We start from the raw sequence: 16823 nt of genomic DNA on the forward strand, positions 1-16823 counted from the left end.
CCAAGCTGAGTCAGAGCAACCACTGGCATGCTGAACACTGGCTGGGAACAGGCCCAGTTGGGAAGCTAAGGGGACACCCTAGCTGGGTGGAGGTTCCCACTAAGGGGCGCACGAGCTGGAATGGGGCTGCATTCTGGTCAGGATACAGTTGTAGTCTCCCTTGGCACAAGTGTGGACTGGGACAAGACGTACCAGGCCGGGCCAGACTGCAACACCTTCTGGTGTTCTGGAGGACCAAGGTAGATATGGGACGGACTAGGCTAGGTCTCAACCCCAACTGAGCCATGAATGAGCTATATATAGGTATGGACGAGCTATGGCTGGGCTGAAACATCCAAGAGCAAGAACCAGCTTGGGTTGAAGGCCAGTCAGGAAAAGCCACTGTTCCTGCTAGGACAGGAGGTGAACTGAGTAGAGCTGGCTCATGGACTCACTGGTATGTGCGAAATCTGGCACTCGGAGCGGTTCTGATGGAGGAGCCTGGGCAACTCCTCTGGCAGGACACAGACTCTGCAGGTAAGCACAAGAAGCATGGAGGGAAACAGCCCAGAATAGGTCATGGAAAGTGTTCCACTGGCATACATTTGGCATGGATCAGGGGCAGACCAGGCTGAATCAGTTCATGTCATCCACTGGCAAATCCGAACACCAGAACAGAGTGTGGGTTGAGCCGGGTTTGGTCGCGACAAAAGCAGTGCACAACACGGAATGCCAAGGTGAGGTTGCCTGTACTGGATGTGACCTCAGCCCCAAACCAGTACATGTGAGAATCAGGAAGGGAGGGGACAGAGCCGGCAGGGGAATAAGGGGTGGTTTCCTTGCTGGACAGGTACTCCCACTGGAGAGCATGAGCTGGGATGGGGCCAGACCAGACTAAGCAGGGCTACAACACCTGTGCGCCTCATGTAGACCAGATCAGGGAAAAACCAGGCTGGGATGATTATTCCTACTGGTGCAATCTACAATTAGAGTAGGTGAAGGTTGTTGGGGCTTAGCCGCAGCATCAGCTGGCAGAAGCTGGCACTGGGGGCTAGTTCTGTCAAGTTAAACCACAGAACCACCTGGAGAGTGCATAATCTGGGAGTGAGAGTGGCCTGGGAGGGAAATAGTGGGCTCCTACCTCTTAGGTTACCACCCCCGAAGGGAGGGCACCGAAACTAGGACAGGGGCTGGGGTGGCTAGACAGAAAGGCACCCAACAACATCCGTGAAGGCTGGATAGTTGAACTGGTTAGATGGAACAAGGTTTTAATACCCGTTGACATGTATGAGAGCAGAAGGGGATGTGGGACAGACTGGACTAGTCTGCCACACATACTGGCAAACCAGGGTAGGGGGCGGGTCTGGTAGGGGTTATTGTGGGTCGCTCTGACTAGGCTGCAGCTCCCACTGGGTTATGTGAGGGCTTTGTATGTGCTGGGCAGAACCAGGCTGGACTACAAGCACCCATTGGTTCCAGTGGAGGACAGGGATGGAAACAGAACCAAGCCGATCAGCAATGGACTGTGCCGGTCCCTGTGCTTGGTAGAACATACAAGAATCTGGTCTGAGAACACATCAGACAAAGTTTCTTTGGGGATCTCCCCAATTGAGCTTTCGCACTCAGAACCCTAACCATCAAAAGACAGAGGACAGAACAAGTCAATCAACCACCTCAGCTGTATGTTGGCAATGAAAATACTGGGCAAACGGAGACTCTATGATGGACTATGTGAATCACTGGATTCTCCAACGACCTCATCGTGCTTGGAGTGGTGAGAGTGGCAGCAATTCAGAACTGTTGAACTATCAAAACCACTTGAGCAAGTATCTCAGAGCATGCCCCACATCTGGGACCTGGGGTGGGTGGGAGACTGAATGGGGCTTCTCCCTTAAACTCCCCTTTTACATCAGATATATTAAGGAAACAATATGGAACTGATTGTCTTACCCATCTTCCTGTAGTGCTTGAACCTTTTTACCCTAATTATGTCAAGATTGCCAAATAAATAAATAAATAAATAAATAAATAAATAAATAATAAATAAAAATAAATTTGGTGTTTTCCTTTAAAAAAAAAAGCTATTGAAGATAACTAACTGTTACCAACCACTGTTTTCTGAGCTATGTTGTGAATTGGCCTTAAGTAGCATCCATGATTCTCACAATGTAAACTCACAAATTTTTATGGGTTTATCACAAGCAAGCTGCTGCATTTTTCTGTTTGAGTTCAATCCTTAGTTTTGTTGTGGAGATGTAAGAATTTGTGGTGGAGATGTAAGAATACGTTTTGTGTGTGTGTGTGTGGCAGGGGGGAGAGTAGATTTTCTGTAATCTACTTTGTGGCTATTTTTCTATGAATTGAAGTCTCATATTCATTAATATCCATCCTAAAGCTAAATTTTGGATCCTGTTTGTTTATGCTTCTAGCATGATCCCATGAGAGTACTGAGAAGGCTCTTAGCTTTGTTCCTTGCAGTAAACTGAAACTGTGGAAAGAAGAATAGGAATTAGAATAAAATTCACGGGTTTATCAGAATAAATTCAGCTGTGAAAGATTGTACAGTGAAAGGGAAATGATTAAACAAATAAGCAAAAATCCTAAAAAGTAGAAAAGTATATGTCTTGTCAGGGGAAGTGATTTTTTTTTCTGTATTTTTTTGTTGTTGTTGTTAGTTGCATTTCAGAGCCACACATTAGAGTATAAGTTGGACTTCAGAAAGTGACAAATTCTCTTTCCTTGAATAAAAATGATGTATGAATTTTACTTTTCATTTAAATTTGGAGTGTAATGAATCTTGTGAACAAATTGACAGAAACCTTACTAGAATACAGCCAAACCAAATATAACACTTCCGGGGCAGGCTTTTGGCTCGATGGTTAAGATGCCAGTTGGGACACCCATATATATATCTCATATTGAAGTGCCTGAGTTTGGGTCCTAGCTCTGCTGCTGATTCAAGCTTCCTATTAATAGGTGCCCCAGGGAGAAGGGGAAGGGAGGCAGGGGAAAGTCCTGAGCCTTTGGAACTGTATCCTGAAAAAGTAAAAATTAAAAAAAATATATGGGTACCCTGGAAAACAGCATGTTATAGGGCCAAATATTTGCACTCCTTGTCACTGCGTGGCAGACACTTGACTGAGTTTCTAGCTCTTGAGTTCAGCCTTGCCTACTCCAGGTTGTTGCAGAAAATTGAGTAGTGGATCTCAGTTTGGGAGAATTTTTTGACTCTATCTCATTCTCTTTCACTGCCTCTGAAATACATGATAGAAAACTTAAAGTTCAAAGTTGTGTATGTGTGTTGGCCTAAAAGTTTTAATTCTAGACACCATGACAAGCACTGTATATGTTTTATTTAGTAAGGAAAGTAGAGTATAGTAAAAACAATTGAGTTTTATAGATGGAAAAATTTAAGTTTTAGAGAGTTTAAGTGAATAAGGAAATAAATCTAGAAATAAATCAACCAAGACCAGTTAATTGCTATTTTAATAAGTTCTTTCCTCCTTTTTCTTTTCTTTTAACTACCAGTAAACATTTACTGATTTCAATTACATATAAGCAACAAGCATTACAGGATAAATAACACTTGTTAGGCATCCCATTATAGTTTGTTTTATCTGCATAGCTCTGTGCACTAAACATAGCAAATGTTGTTATGATCATTTTACAGGTGTTATTATCACATCCATCTTATAGATGAAAACACTGAGGTTTAGAGAGGTGATGTCACAAAGATAGCAATAACTCTTCATGATATTAGCCCAGTAGTCGACACTGACGGAGAACCTGCCATGCAGGCATGCCTAAATGATACTTTCTTTGCAGGCATGCATTGGTCTTTCCAGAGCACTCATAGAACAGTACTCTGTGATCTTTTTCCAACACTTACCATGAGCCAGTTTGTATCAAGAAAAAGTATGCAGAAAATTTGGAGCTACGTGAAGATTGGCTGAGGATTATATAATCTCTTAGGAAATATTACTATAGGATAAGGGAAATGTTAAAATATTTATGTCTATTTTGCCCCTTGCCTTCACAAAAGAAACTGCTTGGCTTCACATCTTCCTGTCATGGCTTTTCTTTCCTGCTGTCCTTTGGAATGCTTTCAGAGCCATAGGGTCACAATGTGGTAGGGCTGAAAGGAATTTGAGAATAAAATCCATGTGGCTAGGGACTTTAGGGAATCTTTCTCATATTCAGTGCAGAGGCCTGTGAATTTATATGTTAGGAATGAAAGCACAATAAATAACCAAGGTTAGATTAGGGGAGGCGGGGAAACAGGCAGATGGAGTGCTTTACTCCACCCATCACTGAAACAGTGAAGTTCCATTTCCAACACTGTTCTCAGGAAGGCTACTAACTTAGGGTACACAACTGACGGTTCAATAGCATCAACACTGATACACACTCTTGGGACGTATACATAGGGAGATCTTCAAATCTCTAAAGTATGAGTATTAAATTTGGTATTCAATTGCTGCCAAAAAACAGTGTGAAGAAAAGAAAGAGCCAAGAATGCACTTGGAACTAGGTTTCAGGTAACTTAACCATGCTTAAGGAACAAAGCAAAACATCTTGTTCAAATCAAAAAATGAGAGAGGGAGGAAGATTTCCTTGATTTCTGAGATAAGACTGAAGCAGCAATAAAGTGAATAAATTATCACCTGCATAAAATGTAACCTGTGTCTGGAAAGCTGCCTCATAGCATATGAAATAGAGGTATGTTGCACTACGGAATATAATGCACTATTTCTGATTTTTAAAAGGCAACAAAATCAGAATACATTCATTTCTTAACTCCATATCTACGTGAGAATTTATTACATATGCACATTAGAAAATTCTCTGGGAAGGTGATGTGGAAGACAGGAATGAGGCTAACCTTAGTATTACCAAGCAATATTTTAAGAAATAAAATCCATCATTTTTCTGCAGTAAGTAAATCCAGAAAACCATCTGCTCTTAAAGTTGCTTAGCATTGCAGGGAAGACTGTGCTGGTTTGTCTTGTTCTTTTTGTTTATCTGGATTTTGCTGTCAGGGATGGATTTTCCTCCTCGTGCTAAAAAATGCATTCTGGGGTACAGCATGATAATGTAGTGGCTAACGTCCTCACCTTGAATGCACTAGGGTCCCCTATGGGTACCGGTTCTTATCCTGGCAGCCCCGCTTCCCATCCAGCTCCCTGCTTGTGGCCTGGGAAAGCAGTCGAGGACAGCCCAAAGCCTTGGGACCCTGCACCCATGTGGGAGACCCGGAAGAAGTTCCTGGCTCCTGGCTTTGGATTGGCTCAGCGACCGACTGTTGCAGCTGCTTGGGGAGTGAATCATTGGATGAAAGATCTTCCTCTCTTTCTCTCCTCCTCTCTATATATCTGCCTTTCCAATAAAAATAAATAAATCTTTTTAAAAATGCAGTCTGATACAAAACAGTTATCACTGAATGATACTCACTCAAATATTTCACTAGTTGCGTAAGTTGGCCTGGCTAGGAATTGACTGAGAATCAGGCTGTGGAACATTATGTAGTTTTTAAAAGATTTATTTATTTATATTGGAAAGGCAGATTTACAGAGAGAAGTAGAGACAGAAAGATCTTCCATCCACTGGCTCACTTCCTAAATGGCCTCAACAACTAGAGCTGATCTGATCTGAAACCAGCTGTCAGGAGCTTCTTCTGGGTCTCCCACACAGGTGCAGTGTCCCAAGGCTTTGGGCCATCCCCCATTGCTTTTCCAGGTCATAAGCAGGGAGCGGAGTGAAGTGGAGCAGCCAGGACACAAACTGGCACCCATATGGGATCCTGGTGCATGCAAGGTGAGGACATAGCTACCGAATCATTCCTTCAGGCCCAAGTATTACATACTTTTGAGTATGATGTTTTCTTTTCCGAATTAGGAACTGCCTAGAGATCCCTAAAGACCTAGAAAAGGCAGCCATATTCTTTCTGTTCTCTGAGATATATTCATGAGAATATGAATATATTCATATTAATAAAAGTGTAGGTGTGTTTATCTAACATCATTTGATGCCTATTATTCTCAAAAAGTTGGTGTTCCTGGTGTCAGGGTGACTTGACCACAAAAATGGGGATCTGATCTGTTTCTAGTACCAAGTGTCTTCTGCTTATCCGAAGGCAGTTGGTTGGTCCTCTCAGGGGTGTCTGATTTTGATCTGAATTCTCAAATTTATTTTTCTCATTATAGAAACACTTGTTCAGTGCCTCTTTGAACTTCATATTATAGAGCAGTAACAGAAAAAAAGGTAGAAAATCATGTTGCAAATTTCAGCTGAAGTTGGTAAATTAAGTAGATTAATATAGTTTGAGGACTTATCATCATTGACAATACTGTTTCTATAAAAGGGTTCTAAGCAATGAGCCACAAATTAAAAGAATTTATAACATAACAGCCTGCTTTTAAATTGGATTCTCGCTATCATTCCCTTAAAATTTGCATGGAGTATGACTTTAGTTTGGCTGATTCATTCCCTCATTCTGACTTGTGGAATTGTTAAATAATCTAACCCAATGGGAAACACAAAAGTCACACAATTCTGTTTAGACAATTTGTTGAGATCATAAGCCAGTATTATGTACTATGTTATACTTTGTGGTGTAATTTAGCATTTGAGGTAAGTCACATGAATGAAACTCTCCTCTTCAGTGTACTTTATTACTAAAAAATAACAGTGAGGAGCAAGAGAGAAAATTCAGTGAGCAGCTATTTTGTATCAGGCTGTGTCCTACGTATGTCATATCCTTTAAGCCTCACAGGACCCATACAACATGGCTTATCATTTCCTTTTTTATAGATGGAGGAAATGAGTGTTAGTGAGATCAGGATACCAGCATATAGTCATACAACTAATTAATGCTAGAGCCAGAATTGGACACCAAAGGTTGGTCTTTTAATCATTTGAGTAATCTACAGCTGTATAATCAGAGGGGAAAATTAGATAAGAGTGCTAAGAAATATTACAAAAAGTCATCATTCATTTATTCAATAGTGCTTATTATGTGCCTGACTTTGAGTACTCACTTTATGTGACTCACTCGTTTTAAGTGCTGTAGACGCCTTGATAAGTCAGGCACCTTCCATGTAATTTACATTTTCACAGTGCTTCCAAACTAATGGTAGAAATAAATTAGTCAAGTAATCATGATGATTTTTATTTACAAATTGAGATAAATAAAGGGAAAATAAAATATGTTAGTTTAGAATGAAAGATTCCAACTTAGGTATGCACCTGGAAGAAGTGAATTTAGGCTGAGACGTAAGGGAAGAGGACAAGTCACCTAGTTGAGAGGTATGCATGGAAAGCTTTCTGCATAAACAGATCCGCATGTGAACCCTGAGGCTGGACGGAACACGTCGTGTTGGGTGATACTGTGGTTGGGCACAACCAGAGAGTGGAGGCCTCTTCATGCTTAGCCTTCAGAGGGTTTGGTTTGTAATCTCGGAGTCCCAGGAAGCTGCTGAAGGACTTTAAGCAGAGACATAGCAGCAGCACATAAGCAATTTGTAAAAGTTACAGTGAAGGCAGCTTAGAAAATATTGAAAGAGGAGATGTATCAGTTTAAAGTCATATCCAGTCTTCAGGGTATAGACTTTTGAGTCAAATATCCTTGGTCTTGGTCCCAGTTTGGCCCTTGGTCTTGAAGCCCATGAACAACTTACATACCTTCCTTTGACTTGGGTTCTTTTACAGATAGCAGACACACTTGTAGTGGCCCCAGAAAAGGTAAAAAGCTTTAATGACAAAGTAGTTGCTAGTAATCAGTCATCTCCAGGGAAATTTGAGGCTGAGAAAAGTTAAAGCACACTTTTTATCATTGCTATCTCTGGATTCCACAGAGTAAGAGGGAGGAGAGTGGGAGTTTAAAGGCCAGGTGAAAAGTCTGAACATTCCAAAACCCAAGTAAATGAACAATAAAACCCTATGTGAGATTCTAGAGAGGACCTATCTTGGGAAAACCTGGTTGGGGAAAACAGGACTCAGTTTAGTTGTGTTACCTTAAGTCTTCCTCCAGTCAGAGACCTGGGGTTATAACCCCGTACACATTTCCTTCCTTTATCTCCTACAGGAACAAGCTTAGATCAGGCTGCCAGTTCACTGTGGTAAGCATAATAGGATTCCATCGTCCTTCTGCCCCAAATCATTAATCAAAATTATCTGGAATGTGGTATCAGAAGCAGTCTTAATCTGACAAATATATATAAGTTAGAGTACTTGTCAGTATGGTGGAGTTCAAATCAAATAAGCTGACCTAGAATCACAAATAACAAGTGAGTTTGGAAGGAGGGGAGAAATGCATACAGGAGGAGATGGACTACCATGACAAAGCTGTGACATTGTTTCATTTTCTCTTCCATTATCCGTGTATAGCTTCAAAATGATGGGGGAAAAAGTAATCCAGAATGGCTTTTTATTTTACCCCCTGTGCTTGCTGAATATACAGTTAACATGATTGACTCAGTATAATCTATAATGCCACCAAATATATTTTTTGAGCTCCTATTATGATCTCATTCAGTGGTAGGTACTGGGGTGATAGAAACAAAATAAATGTTTAGAGAGATTTTATTCTTTCTTTGTTCCCAAATGTTCTGTTACTTAAGGCTTAATGTTAGAAATGCTTATGAAATGAACAGTACACTATTTTCAAAATAGAAAGCTAAATAAGAATGGATATTTTGTACTTGACCTTGCTTATTTGTATTAAAGTCCCATTGTCTAGATTAAAGAAAAATCTTTAAAAACAGAATAGTATGCATAAAGCAACGTGGTGATGGATTTATTTGCCTTTTCATATGTCAAACCAGGAGCAGTTGAGACTGATGCATTTTTTACTTTTCCAGAAGCCTGTGTTGAGATAGCATTTGAACCACAGTTGAGTGTTATTGATGTTGCATTTACTGAAACCATTGCACTGTCTGTTTCAGGGCCGTCTTGATTCTCTAACGGAAGTGGATGACTCAGGCCAGTTAACTATCAAATGTTCTCAGAATTACTTGTCTCTGGATTGTGGTATCACCGCATTCGAACTGTCTGACTACAGTCCAAGTGAGGATTTGCTCGGAGGCCTGAATGACATGACCTCTAGCCAGGTCAAAGCCAAGCCTTTTGACTCTTGGAGCTACAGTGAGATGGAAAAGGAATTCCCTGAGCTTATCCGCAGTGTTGGGTTACTCACAGTGGCCCCTGACTGCACCCCGTCCAACTGCAGTGAGGCACCGAACGAGGAGGCTCCGCAGGTGTCTCTGTCCACAGACAGCCAAGGTGCATGTGAGGAAAGCAGAGCTGCTGCAGGCGAAGAACCACTGGGCCCAACATCAGGCCTGGCAGCGTCCACTGCAGCTCCGAGAGATGCTGAGCAGCCTTCTTCTGAGACTGCGGATCAAGAATCCACTTCCTCCACCCTTCCTGGTGCAAAGAACCCGCAGCCTCCCCTTGGTGAGAATGCCACCCCCAAACGAACCATCAGAGACTGCTTCAATTATAATGAGGACTCTCCCACACAGTCCACATTGCCAAAAAGAGGGCTTTTCCTTAAAGAGGAGAATTTGAAGACTGATCTGAGAGGTGGTGACGGGAGGAAGCAAATGGCTGATCTGAAGCCGGAGCTCAGCAGAAGCACCCCTTCGCTGGTGGACCCGCCTGACAGATCCAAGCTTTGCCTGGCATTGCAGTCTTCCTATGGCAGCAGCTCCTCTGCTGCCAGCCAGTCCTATGAGTGTCTGCACAAGGTGGTGGGTGGGAACACGGAAGACACAGTGAAAAGGCATATCAAAGAGATCTCTTCCAGCCTGGGAAGGCTCAGCGACTGCCACAAAGAGAAACATCGATTTAAAAAGCCACATAAGACCTCAGAGGAGATGCCTCTGTGCCGAACACCGAAGCGGGGAGTTGGTTCAGGCAAGCAAGCCGAGAACAGGAGCGGATCAGGAGTACCTGGTAGGATGCCTTCTTGTACTAACAAGGCCCCTCAGGGGCCAGAAGCAGATTCAGCTTCCGCCTCCTCCCCAGAGCTGTGTAATGAGAAAAGCAGAAATGCCAAATTGCCAGGGCGGTCAGAAACATCGAGTTCACCACCCTTCACTCAGAGCAGCGACTCCCCTGTCGACTCAGACAGCACATTCCCCATACCTCTTCTTTCAAAACACGGCAGCGAAAAAGCTTACCCCTCTTCCCCAAGTCATGTCACCAGGAATGGTCAGGTGGTGGAGGCCTGGTATGGCTCCGACGAGTACCTAGCACTACCCTCTCACCTTAAGCAGACAGAAGTATTAGCTCTGAAGTTGGAAAACCTAACAAAGCTTCTGCCCCAGAAGCCCAGAGGAGAAACCATTCAGGATATTGATGACTGGGAATTGTCAGAAATGAATTCAGATTCCGAGATATATCCAACATACCATGTCAAGAAGAAGCACACACAGCTGGGCCTAGCGTCCAACAGCTCATCCAGCGACATAGCCTCTTCTCTTGGAGAGAGCATTGAATCTGGGCCCCTGAGTGACATTCTTTCAGATGAGGAGTTGTGTGCATCACTCTCTGGCATGAAAAAATATACTGACAGGAAGTCAGAGAGAGCCTCATCCTCCGAGAAAAATGAGAGCCATTCTGCTGCGAAATCAGCTTTAATTCAGAAACTAATACAAGATATTCAGCACCAAGACAACTATGAGGCCATCTGGGTGAAAATAGAGGTAAGATGGGCTTACCTTGAGTGATTTCTTACCTGATTTTTGAAATTAATTCCATCCTTCCCTGCTCCATTGTAAAATATGTTTCTTTTTTTTTTTTTTAATTCATTTAACTATTTGAAAGAAAGAGTGGAATCATGTCTCCCGAGTGCTTTCAACAACTCTTGCTGGCCCAGGAAGTCAGGAGTCTGGCATTTCATCCATGTCTCCCTCATGGATAGCAGGAATGCAAGCATTTTTACCATCATCTACCTCCCAGGCATGTTAGCAGGAAGCTGGATGAGATGTGGAGGTGAAACTCAATCCCAATTGGTGACTTAACCTGATGCACCATAATATCCACCTACTATGTTACTATCTTTTGATCGTTATATGTTTCTTTCTTTAAAGATTTATGTTAGGTTTATGTGAAAGGCAGAGTTACAGAGAGAAGGAGAGACAGAGACTGAGCTGATCTGAAGCGGAGCTTCCTCTGCATCTCCCACATGTGTACAGGGGCCCAGGGATGTCAGCCCTCTGCTGCTGTTTTCCCAGGTCAAAATCAGGGTGCTGGATTGGAAGTGGAACAGCCAGGACTCGAACTGATGCCCATGTGAGATGTTGACACCAAGGAAGGAAGTTTAGCTTACTGTACCATGATGCAGGCCCCCATTATGAGGTTTATTGTGTGATGACATGTAATTGATCATGCCTAGCCTCATTGTAGAACTACTGTGTGCCGAGCTCTTCTGTATGTGTTTTGGTTCCTCATTTCCCTTCCATGAAGATGGCAGTTCATGTCAGATTATTCTCCCTTTGCAGAAATTGGAATAGAGAGATCCAAACTAAGGTAGATACATAGATAGATACAGAGGCAGACATACCACCACTGACTAACATCTGCTTGAGAAGCTGAGACGCAAGTCCCTGTCTTTGGCTTCTTACTCTGGGTTTCTTCATGTTGCTTCCATGCAAAAAGGTGAGTTACTAGAAACTAAAACAAGGAGCAACAAGATACAGGAGACTTCCAGACGGGATAGGCAATATTAATTTATCCCCCATGGCCAGCTTGGAACTATACCTCCCAGTCCTCTTCCAGCCAGTGAGTGCTGAACACTATTATGGAACCAGCATAGTATGAGGCCTGGAGTCCAAGTATAGAGCATTTGGACAGAAAACCTGCAGGAAGAAAAGGCAGGCTCATAAAGACACAGAAATTAGCAGAAATGTATGATAATAGCACCATGAACAATTGTTAATAAATGTCAAGTGTTTATCCAATGCTCATTAAGAAAAAACACATTTCATAATAACTCCATGTTATGGAGGCGGAGCTTGAAGCTGAGAGACAAGGCAGCCTGACCTAGAGCCCATACTTTTAACTGAAAGCTCTCACTCTTCAAGAAGCATTCATGTATACTATGAGTAAATATGATAAATATTCTGTGAGTAAATACTACAGAAAGGAAATATCAGTGTAGCTGGTATTTTCCTGGGAAGTTTCCACTGAGTACTGAACCTTAAGTGGAACGTTGAAGACATGCAGGAAATTTAGGTAGATTGGAAAAAGGCAACTGGGCATGTTTAGAAGGAGGAACATGAACTCAGCTTCTGAGGGAGTGGCTGCAAGAAGCCTTCCTGACCAGAGGCCTTTGCTCAATGGGCAGGGAGGTTTCCATGCTCCCAACAGCTCTGCCTGGCACCTGAGAGTCCTGCAGGTCACAGCACAGTGACTGGGATGTGTTCACCAGGCAGCCAAGCAGTGTCACTGAATGGGGATGCAAGTGGTGTCTCCTTATAAACAACACTCGTTTGTGTTGGGTTTTGTGCTACATATTTTGCATGCCTTATTCTTCTTGCACCACAGGCAGTAGGCTTTTTTTTTCCAAATGAAGAAGCTAAGGCAGAACATGATTCAGACAGTTGCTCAAGTCCTCTCAGCTGCTAAGTGCAACTCAGGATGTGAACACAGAGCCAGCCCACCCAAAGCAATGTAGGCCACGTCCTCCCTTAGTCTTTCTGGAGGACTCAATTGCCAATAATGCAGGATATTCTTGGCAGTGTGGTGGGAACCAGGGTGAAGATGCCAGCCCATGACAACCGCTATTCTGGCCTGCTCTGATGTGGACCAGGCAAGTGGGTGCTGCCAGCGCAGTAAACAAGATCCAAAAAACCATTTCCAGCCTTTTGCTAATTACTGAAGTCTAGTGTAGCCCACAATTGGTGATGCCATTTTAGGCCTCATTTCTTTTTCTGCAAAGAGATGTTTTAACAAGGTTATGGCACACTACCAGCTTCCAGTGGTAGCAGGCTGTGATTCCAAAATTCTGCCAAAACAAAGCCAAGTTTTCAGCATCTGGGAACTGCAAAGAAAGCTCTCCTCACCAAAGGGCAGTAAAGAATTCTGTGCTTATCATGCCTATCGGAGACCTGGTTGCTCACACCAAGGTGTAGTTATAATTTAAAGTAGGGGGGCTGCTAGTCTGCTGAAGGTGTTCCCCCCCCAACCAGAACACGACCAACCTGCTCAGGGCTCACACTGGTGCATGCACTGGTTTTCTGTGTTGATTTGTGTGCAGTGATCTATGCCTAATTATTTAAAAAATTAATGAAAGGAAATGGTTTTGTGGATAGCTGATTTTAGGAAAAAGGTGGCAGTTTGTCTTTTAAGAGGAAGCTTCCTATGGGATTTTTCAAGTACTGTACTGGCGCTGAGATAAGAGGTGGAAGCCAGAAGAGAGGAATCCTTCCTGTAGCCTGACCTCCTTTCATGACTTTAGTTAAAGGCAGAGTTACAGAGAGAAAAAGAAAGGGATATGAGAGGGAGTAGGAGTGGGAGGGAGGGAGAAGGAAGGGACAGAGGAATGGAGGGAGAGAGGAAAAGAGGCTTTCCACTTGCTGGTTCACTCTCCAAATGGCTGCACGGGTCGAGCTGGGCCAGTCCAAAGCTAGGAGCTTCTTCCTGGTCTTCCTTCAGTGCTTTCCCAGGACATGATCAAGGAGCTGGATCGGATGTGCAGCAACCAGGATTCAAACCAGCACCCATATGGGTTCTTGATTCCGCAGATGGAGACTTAACTTGCTACACCATTGTGTCAGAGAGTTTCCTTAAAACACAACAATTCTTTCCCTAGCTCAAACCCTACAGCAGCTGACGTTGCAGACTGAGGTCTTATGAAAGCTGGTCCTGGTTTCTTCCCATGCTTCATCTCATGCCCTGTTGATTCCATTCCCACTGACCTCTTTGCTGTTCCTAGAACGGGCTGGGCTTCTTTTTGCCTTTGTGATCTTTGTTACTGCCTCTACCGACATCTCATCCATGAATTGCCCTCACTTCTAACTCTGAGAATGATGTCAGAGGTAACTTGGTTTTCTCCTTTCGCTGAATGCAGTGCACGTAGGCAGTAATCACACTGCAGGTAAGATCTACTTATAAAGCCCACAAACCACCATTAGAGTAGTAAATGGGGCCAGTGCAGTGGCGCATCAGGCTGATCCTCTGCCTGCAAGTGTCGGCATCCCATATGGGCACTGGTTTGTGTTCTGGATGCTCCACTTACAATCCAGTTCCCCTTTTCTGTCCTAGGAAAGCAGGTTCTTAGGCCCCTATACCCATGTGGGAACTTGTCAGCTATGTGAGTTCCAGAGAGGCTGCCATGTTAGTGAAGCATTTCAGGAAATCTGTTCTTTGGGTTAAGGTCAGGGTCTACCTGGTCTCATTGTATTCTTGTTCTGAAAACTGTTACTGCATTGGATACACATCAGTGGTATTGCTAAGCCTGTTTCTCCAGAGACAGGCATCTTCAGGGTCAGATTATGTCATCTCAGCTATGGCTCGGCGACTCAGCTGCTTTTATACCTTGCCCTGGATTTATCTGTAAACTCAGTTTTTAAAGGCTTCCCCAGCACTGCTGTTATTTGGAGTTTGGTGCAGCACATACTTAGCCGAGGCTTGGTCTTTGCAAGCAGACAGTATTAGCATTGCAGTTATTTGCTCCTGATTGTGTGGCCAAAGCTCAAAGACAACCTCTAGAGATGACGTGAGAAGTGGTAGTTCCAGTGTATAATGTAAGTGTAGAAGAGGTTTTGTCTGGAATTAATTTGACATTGATTTTAACTCCCCCCCCCCCCCGCCCCCCGTCAGGCAGTAACATTCCAGGCAAGACCTGTTTTCTCCTTCAGAGTTCATTTTATTTGAATCCCTGGCACCAACCTACTGGTACCAACCTACTGGTGGCAGCTATTAGAGAAATGTCAATATCCTATTGTCCTGAGTTTTGTTTTCTTTCTTTAAAAAAAAAAGAAACAACCAATATTTATCTATATATTTAAAACGTAGACAGGGAGAAAGAAAAAGGGGAGGGATGGGGAAGAATCTTTAATATCTAGGGCTGGGCCATGTGAAAGCTAAGAGCCAGTTTCCAGAAACTTCATCAGGGTCTCCCAAGGGGGTTGCAGGACCCAAAATTCCTAGGGTATCAGTATCTTCTGCTGCTTTCCCAGACACATAAGCAGGGAGCTGGATTGGAATTGGAGATGCCAGGACTTAAATAGGCACCCCAAGTTTAGGATGCAGTACTGCAATTAGTAGCTTAGCTTTCAGCACAATGTTGGCCCTATCTTTCTATTCCTTTTCTTTTTGTTTCTTTTTTATTAATATTGCAAAAAACACACAACAATTTATTTTGTTAAATCATTTGGGACGTTCATTTTAGTATATAAAACAGATCTCCAGAATTTTTCATCTTGCTAATCTGAAATGCTATATTTGTTTAAAAAAAACCAAATAGTTCTACTTTATAATTTTAATGACTCTAAGTACCTAAAGTAAGTGGAATGCTACGGTAGTGTGTGTGTGTGTGTGTGTGTGTGTACCTGAGTAGGCTTACTCAGTTCTCAAGTGTTACCCATGTTGTAGTAGGCGGCAGAATCCCCTCCTTTCTCAGTTTGGATGATATTCCGTGGTGTGTAGCAGCCACGTTTGGTTTTCCGTGCATCAGCTGATGGACTTCTGGGTTGCTCCTACTCCTCACCTGCTGTGCATTCTGCTCCTGTGAACAGGGGAATGCAGATGTCTTTTGAGAGCTTGCTTTTCGGTTCATTTGGGTATAGATCTTGGAGAGGGATTGCTGGGTTCTGTGAGTAACCTCTCTACTGTTTCTCCCCTACAGGGCACTGACTGAAGTTCTGCTCATTCTTGCCTGTATTTGTTGCTCTGCTTGTTTTGGTAGTTGACATCCTAAGGGCTATGAAATATCTCACTATGATTTTGATTTGCATTTCTATGGTGATTTGGGATAATGAGTATCTTTTCAAGTGCCTATTGTTCTCCTACAAGAGATGTATTCAAGTCCTTTGCCCATTTTAAAATAGGGTTATTTGACTTTTGTTGTTTTGGATTTTCTTCATCTATTTTCTCCCATTTTGTAGCATCGTTTTTACTCTACTGATGGTGTCCCTTTGTTACACAAAAGATTTCAAAATTAGTTTGGTCCCATTTGTTTTTATTTATTTATTTATTTTTTGCTTTTGTTGTTTGTGCTTTTGATGCCATATTAGGAAATCATTATGAAGTCCAGTGTTGTAGCGGGAGGGGGCTAGCTCTTAAAGTAACAACTGATTAGGACAAGATTTTTCAAAAGGAAGGGGGATACAGAGGTTAGAAGTACAGAGCACAAATATGAGGGACATGGAATGCGCAGTGTTTGCAAAGCAAAGGCAAAAACTAAACTGTCAGTCCTAATGAATGTGTGAATAAATGAGCTTGTAAGTGAATGAGTGAGAGAATGTATCATTGAATATCAACGTCATTCTCTAAACATGGATTAACTGAAATTCTGAGAGGGCAAAAAATAGGAATAAACACAAAACTCTACAGTCAGGTGTTACTGGGGAGTGATGAGCTGAATCTGCTGGAGGAGGTGTGACATGTTTACAGGGAAGCCACAGCTCATCCTCAGGTGATGGTGGCTAGCAGCGTGGACCATGTATGTCAAGATTTTGTGGCTTTTGAAACAGAGTAGAAAATCTGGGGTTTTGTGACATCTCCCAATTTCGTGTATGTGTGTTGGTTTTGAACAATTTTCAAACAGGTCAAATAAAACACTTCTCTGTTTTAGACGTGGTCTTCAAGTCATGCTTTTACAGTCTTTGTGATGATGC

At 42.8% G+C, this 16823-nt stretch overlaps 1 protein-coding gene across 4 annotated transcripts in view; it reads left to right on the forward strand.

The window, feature by feature from the left end:
- AKAP6 (A-kinase anchoring protein 6) overlaps nt 1–16823 on the forward strand; it is a 555986-nt gene that overhangs the window by 300458 nt on the left and 238705 nt on the right. For all 4 annotated transcript variants that reach the window (XM_058666317.1, XM_058666316.1, XM_058666318.1 and 1 more), the window contains one exon: nt 8922–10685. In XM_058666317.1, the coding sequence (XP_058522300.1) occupies nt 8922–10685 (1764 nt within the window). The remainder of the gene's footprint in view (nt 1–8921; nt 10686–16823) is intronic.

The sequence above is a fragment of the Ochotona princeps genome, chromosome 6 (assembly GCF_030435755.1).
Source record: "Ochotona princeps isolate mOchPri1 chromosome 6, mOchPri1.hap1, whole genome shotgun sequence".
Taxonomy (NCBI): Eukaryota; Metazoa; Chordata; class Mammalia; order Lagomorpha; family Ochotonidae; genus Ochotona; species Ochotona princeps.